Source organism: Etheostoma cragini, chromosome 12 (assembly GCF_013103735.1).
Source record: "Etheostoma cragini isolate CJK2018 chromosome 12, CSU_Ecrag_1.0, whole genome shotgun sequence".
NCBI classification, from domain to species: domain Eukaryota; kingdom Metazoa; phylum Chordata; class Actinopteri; order Perciformes; family Percidae; genus Etheostoma; species Etheostoma cragini.
The window spans coordinates 20,496,959-20,504,179 of record NC_048418.1 but is presented as its reverse complement, the minus strand read 5'-3'; the positions used below and the strand labels follow the sequence as shown (position 1 = coordinate 20,504,179).

Here is a 7,221-nt window from a genome sequence, read left to right as displayed (position 1 = left end):
TGGAATTTGGGTTAAAGCTGCGCGATGATGTTTCGTTTCTCATCCGAGAGACTAATGAACCGCGTTCCATTTGTACTCAAATGTCGTTTTTTCCGAGGTCAAAGTCGGAAACGCCCCCTAACCTCGGGGGCTCGGACAACCTTGCAGTACCCCAAGCTCACAATCCAAAATGGCTGCCCCGTGCATCAACTGTTGTGAAAGCTGTAGGAAAATACAGCACTACTGTCTTATTTGTGTCTCACTAAATCAGTTGCACACACAGTCCTGTCCATCTTCTATCTGTGGACATGTTACACTATTTGCATGCACAAAAAACAGCTAAATAACTTGTCAGCTGCTGTTGCTAACAATGGCTAACCCGGCAAACCCCACTAGAGTACCAAAATGGTAATAAAAAATGATCAAGACTGCTTTGTTTGTAGGTGCGCCTGGTTGTTGTAATGACACCCGTTATAGTCGTTGGAGACCCCCAAACTGAGTCTCAACAACCTTCGTTGGCATTCTCACATGAGGCTGAATGAGGCCGTTAGTTAAATCGTTAAGTATACTCTCCTTTCCTGACTTATCGCGCGACAGTGTGACATCGTGGGAGCGCCATCACTTCTTATACTCGCGCGTGGTAGTCTCAACACTAGTTGCCATCTTCTGCTGAACTGAGGAAAGGCTACCGATTTTGCTATTTCTACAGACTAGAAGAAGAAGAAAAAGGTAAACACTGGCAGAACTGACCAGAATCTTGCGGGGGTTGAGAGATGACTTTGTACCATTTCCTATGTTTCTCGAGACTTTTACTTTCACTACAAAAGTGCAAATTCCATCGTGCTGATGGCCGTGTGTGACGCGAGATATTGTTTCACCATGGTGGATATTGGTGCTTTTCGCCTCGAGTTTGCCCTCGAACTCGTCCATGCTTCCTGTTTCCGCTTTGTGGTTCGGTGCTGAAAAAAAATAAAATAGTGCACAACCTCTGGTCGCTCACTAAAAATCCTGGCGCAGCAGGAAGATCAAGGTCACATTGTTGCACAACAGGTTGGGAACGGCGACCTTAAAGAGGCCTTCCTGGGGAGAGATTACAGAACTGAAGAAAGAACTGGGCAATAAGGGATGTTGCAGACGTCCTCCTCTGTTAACAGTTTATTTAGGAATTAGTAGAATATGTTTCAAGCTATCTAACAATCTTATCTACAAGTTCACTTTTCTTATTTATCTGTCCAGTCTCCTACACCACAGCCTACCTCCACCTGAAGAATATTTCTGTACTTTATGTTGACTAAAGTCAAGGCCTAGTATATCGGAAAAGTAGTTTTTTTGTATCTGAATTAAAGTTGTTGAGGTCTTAAAAATATTGCTTTATTGTAATTATTGTATCTTATATTCTCTTGTTTTTTTTTATTAACTTCCTTTACATATTGCTTTATTTAACTGCAGTTTGTTCCGTCTCTTTTAGTCACGTGAAATGTGCGTTTTAAGTCATTTGGTTTGTCATTAATTCAAAGACAAACGGGTTTTTTTCTGGTGTCTTTGTGCAACCGGGCCTAAGTGACTCTCTGGTCAACATGTTTTCTGTCCCTCAGGTAACCCGGATGCTGTACGGTTTCCTTGTTCGGTCAAATAACTCCTGGTTCCAGCAACTAATCCCCTCTGACCTCTCAAGCCATTTGGGTAAGTTGAGATTCATCAAATTCAGTTTTTTTGTTTGTTTGTTTTTTTACTTACTACAGTAATTTTAAAGAAATTGCTGTTAATAGACGGTTAATTATAGACCCTGCTTGTCTTGAATATGTTCTATTTTGAAGCTTAACTTGAAACTAAACTTTATTTTAACTTCTTTCTCCTGTCTATTAGCCGACAGACCCACAAACTTCTACGTGGGCGTGGCCCCGCAGACAAGCGAGCTTACCCATCTGGTCCAGTACCTGCTGGCTAACCTGACCGGTAGCCCCACCAACATCACTCAGGACAACTGCCAGAACAAGAGAGAGGACGAGAAAGACGAAGAGAGCAAACATGTCAGCACTTTTCCTTTTCCTCAATTTACTTTCGATTGGTCATTGACTATGAGACAAATTAAATGGGGGGGAAAAACACCTGTCAAGAAAGTATCTCAAATTTGTAATATTTTATGAACTAACTTGAAATTTAAAGAAAAGACAGACAAACGTTTAAGAAAAAAACAGTGAAGTGTTATTTCTTAATAATAATAATAATATTTTTAATTATTTTCATTATCGACTAATCAACAGAATAGGACTTTAAACATGTCTAGAATCAAGAATCAAACTCCAAATCCAAAGATTCAGTTTACTGTCATTCAAAACAAAGAGGAACAGCATGTATTGACATTTGAGACAAGTAAAAGTTTGGTATTTAGCTTGAAACATTTAAAGAATTAATTGGTTTTTAAACAATAGTTTCAGATTGACTGATCCGTTAATCTAAACGGATTAAACTCAACACCCTCAGTATATAAATATTATGTGGGGGACAACACAAGATATGAATGAAGTCAAAGTGACACCAACATGTGAAGTCTGGGCTTAAAAATTTTATTCTTTTTACATAGAAATAAAAAATCTCCTTCATAAGTCTAGAATAATGTTGCCTCCTCCCCTCAGATGTACTCCTACATGTGGGTCCAAGGCGCGCTGCCTCCCAACAGCACAAAGAGGGAGGGTTTCTGCGTGCGCTCCACAGTCCGTATCTCTAAAGCGCTGTCCCCAGCCTTTGACCTGCGGGAGTACACCTCCAAAGAATATTCAACGTGGACGGAGTCCCGGTGGAAGTCCATCAAAGGACGCATATTCCTGGTGGCAAGTCACGATCTGGAGGTAAACTTTCCCTTCACTCCTCGGAGACAACACATGGAATGTAGATTTAGTTTACACTTCTGCTTTATGAATTTCCTACGGTTTCTTCTAATGAAGTGTTGTTTATGTACACACTGTAGGAAGTCTGGAGAGTGGGACGCTGGCACACATAGTTTTTTCCCAGAGAAGGTAGTGGCGTCAGGGCTGCTCGTTTCAGGAAAAATCCTAACCACGATTATTTCCGTCAAAATTGAAATCCTGATTTATTTAACACAATTACTTGTGTTTTGAAACAGTTAAACTTTTTTTAATTTTGTATTTATTTTTTTTTAGATAATTTTGGGGGTCATTTTTAGGCCTTTTTTGTAGCAAAGGGCCGCAGGCTGGAGTCTAACCCGGGCCCGCTGTGTCTCAGATTAAACCTCCGTACATGTGCGCCCTCTCTACCAATTGAGCGATCTGAGTGGCCAATTTTAATTTTTTTAACTTAAACAGTAAATATAGTTAAACGAATAAACAGTGAAAACTACTTGAACTGGGACATTTTCCTTCTAAACATTTCCAGTTTAAAATTTAGATTTACAAAAAAAGAGTTTACTCGCAAAATCTATTTTGCAAAATGATTGTTTTTCTCGATCACATTGTTTCAGTGATCGTTAGGAGCCAAAATCACTATCATAGTTCACAGAACAGCAAGTAGTTACAACTGTGAAAAGTGAAAAAACGTTATAAAAGCAGCACACGCTCTGGCTCCGTATTCTACTCATTTAAATGTTCTTACATAGTGCTTTTCGAGTCTTAACGACTATTCAAAGCGCTTTTACGTAGTACAGGAGCCATTCACCAGGTACACACTGTGGCCGAGGCTGATGAGCCACCTACTCACACACATTTACACACCAATGGCACAGCTCGGGGTTTAGTGTCTTGCCCAAGGACACTTCAACATGGAACTGCAGGGCCGGGGATCAAATCATTTTTTACAAATTTTTGCATTACATGAGCATGGATGCCGACTTTAATTTAAATGTGTAATGTGTAGATTCCTGTATGGCTGTTAAATGTTTGGTAAGTACAAGAGCAAACTAGGAGGAGGGGTTCAATTAAAAGATCATACCAGGGCTTGAGAATGTTTTGTTACTACTGACCGTTATTAAGTCCCTTCCTTCTTGGCAGCTTTTTGTTTTTGTTCATTTTAGCCGGCTGTGAATATCAACTTACAGAGACTTGAAACCTGCTTGATAAAGGCGATCCATCATACTGAGTATCTTGTCCCTTTTATCTTTTTGTTATGTTGTCACACAATGGAAAGTGGAGAGCAGGAATCTTTCTTGTTGGGGTGGATACGTGCCGGTAGGAAACAATTGGCTGCCGAAAAGCAACTCTTTTAATGCGGCAATGACTAAAAATGTACATTCTTCTCACTCTATCCATGTTTGCTTTTTGTTTGGCTTCTGACTTACATTTTCCAACAATATTGTTTGTGAATGCTATTCAGTAGCGTTTCCCAAACAGCAGCAATAAAGGAACCGGAACAACTGGCAGTGATGGATAACCTGTCTCTGTTAAAGGTCAAGTCTCTGCAAGTTAATTTTCACATCATACTGGCTCCGTAGCAGACGTTTTTGTAAAAATAGGCTAACGATTGTGTCATAACCAAACGATTTATTGTTGCACAGTAGAGGAATTACCGAACAGTACAGAAGAAGCTCACAGACAGTTTGTCGGTTGCTCACGTCACATCTACGTCTTCATGCTCAGTTGGAGGCTGTCGGTAATGCTCTGCACTCACTGGAATACTGCTTCTAATAGTCTTCACTGGTCTCCGTCCACAGCAACGGGATCTGTCGGTCCATTTCTTTAACTTGCTATAGTTTTGCCCCGTCTTGGATTTTATTCTTGTTTTTCGTTTTTTCCTGCTTGTGGAGTGTTGTGATGGAGGCAGTGACGTGTGTGGTGGTTGACTTTGCATGAAAATGTCACTCTCGAAAATGTGTTAACACCCCCAGCTCAGCCATGTCCCAGTGTGTGTTTGTATTAAGTTATAGTATCATTCAAATAATTCTAATAGAATTATGTTTGTTAGGGAAACAAAATCTTCATCTTATTGTGGCAGCATGCATGCTGTCCGCCAATGGGTCATTTCTGAGACTACAACTGGGAGGCGCCAAACGCAGATATGTTAATATTCTACACACAGTGACTTAAAAGCTGCACTGATCTACATTTTTTTATTCTGAAAATGCATAAAAATAGTGAGGGTAATGTAAGGACCAGCAGTTCACTTCAGCTCTGTGAAGCGTTTAGCCTCTTTCAGCTCATTATTTTGGATGTGCATCTTGCAACTTTACTGTTTTGGTCTCATCGGTGTCATTTCCTGGCACAGCAGGCAGCTGTAAACCCCACTGGACACTGCCTGCTCAGCCGCTAACAGCACACACAGACTGTTAGACAGTTAGAGACTAGCTGGTGACATCCTGGAGCATTTAGCAGCTAAAGAGCTAGATGTGGAGACCAAAATAGATTAAATACTTAAATGACTGCCTTTAATTCATTAGATGCACATAAACATATTCTTATCTCTCTTAAACTGGATGAACAACTGAACAGTGTTGTGTTTACAGCTTGCTCAACTGCTCCCATCAATGAATACTCTTTTAATAATGTTTTGTTGTGTAATAATGGTAAAAACCATTGAACATAACTGGTAAGAATTTTTCTGGTCCTTTTAACTTTTCCGAGGACTAAGTGTTCCTTTGACTCCTCCAGATGTTGACGCTGGGCGTGGGTGTCGCTGTGCTGCTAGCATCCCTGCTGCTGACATACATCATGAGCTCGAAGGCCGACATCCTCTTCAGCTCGGGGAGGGAGCCGGCCAGCGCCACCTACTGATCCAGAGTGAGGCGACGCCGGCCCACGACCACTATTACTACTACAACTACTACTTCTATCCCAAGCAGACATGGACAGGGCCTTTTCTTTAAAACACAACACAAGTAGGTACACAGACGGGTTAGATACAGCAGCATCTTTTTTCGTCTAAATAGATGACGATGACGACTCCATGTGTATGGACTCGCTCAGGTGAGGCATGGCATGAGGACTGGACCGGACTGGATTGGCTTGGATGGATCTGGACTCCACTGGGTCCAAAAACCCTTTTCAGGCCCTATGAGTTCAAAAGATGTTTATATTTTTTTGTTTGCTTTTTTTTTTTTTTTCTCTTTTTTTTTTCAAAGAATGTTTACTGTGTCATGGGATAGGCACTAAACATTGAGCATTAGTGTGTGTGTGAGAATGTGAATATGTAAATTTGACTGAGATTCAGTGTGTACGGATAATAACGTGTGTGTGTATGTCTGAATGTTGTGTTAGGATTGAGATGGTATGTGCAATACTATCTTCTCTGTCAATGTAGTTAACTTATCAATCAATTCTAGTAAGAATAAACCACTTTTTGAGTCAATGAACAAGACATCGAAATTAAATTTAAGGCTTTGCTAAATCTGGAAATGTGTGGTAAAGTATTTTGATAAGTTTTAGTTTCTGGGATGTTGACAACCATCCTAAATATTTATATTGTTCAGTCCCAGTACACATATAACTACATGTGTGTGTAGTTGTAGATCCACTGCAGTTTCACATATTGTGATATTTGTGTGGAGAAGAATTCCGAAAGGAGTCCGGCGTGGTTAACATACACTTTATTTCATATCGATCAGCTGCCAAAATAAACTGTCAAATCCAGTCAGAAAATCTTTTTTTGACACTAGAAATGCGCTGGTACTCTGGCTGTGCACTCTTTTTGGTTTGTACCTTTCTCACAAGGTTTCTTTTACTGATAACTTCTGTAAAATTGTATCAACTTGCAAGAAAGTTGATTTTGTTGTAATGTGATGGCTGGAATCAGTGACCAATGATGATGCCTTGATGAAGAAATAAACATTGCTTCTTTTCCAGATCTTTTTTCATTGTGGACAGACTGCTGAAATGTAATTGATAATTTGCATAAAGAGCTTCCTGTTATAAATGAAGGGTGTGTGGACTGCACTCAAAAAATATAATTAATAATACTGTGGCCTGAGTTTACTATTATATTTCTGTGCCGACACATTTTAGCAAACGAGCCTCAAGTAGTGATGATATCCTCCTTTCAGAGAGAATGGGTGTGACGGGGGAGCTGCTACAAGGAATACTTATATAAAATAGACACTTTATACCAGATGTTCTCTTTCAATCATTACTTTTTTCAGGGCTCTAATGAAGGCTTGTTTGCCGATATGCGTCCGCACAAGAAATTAAATTGTAAGCAGAGGACAAAATACTGGTAATCATTGGTTTTTTGGAGTTCACAATCCCAGTTCATTCGTTGCTACCACTGTAGTATAGCAGCTAATCACTCAGAGAACGCCTG

General features: G+C 40.1%; 1 protein-coding gene across 1 annotated transcript in view; it reads left to right on the top strand.

The window, feature by feature from the left end:
* Positions 1-6,772, top strand: part of ncstn (nicastrin) — a 15,609-nt gene extending 8,837 nt beyond the window's left edge. Inside the window, exons 14-17 of the mRNA XM_034886978.1 lie at positions 1,575-1,662; positions 1,846-2,009; positions 2,616-2,828; positions 5,577-6,772. Of these exons, the coding sequence (XP_034742869.1) occupies positions 1,575-1,662; positions 1,846-2,009; positions 2,616-2,828; positions 5,577-5,699 (588 nt within the window). The 3' untranslated portion in view covers positions 5,700-6,772. The remainder of the gene's footprint in view (positions 1-1,574; positions 1,663-1,845; positions 2,010-2,615; positions 2,829-5,576) is intronic.
* Positions 6,773-7,221: the final 449 nt, after the last annotated feature.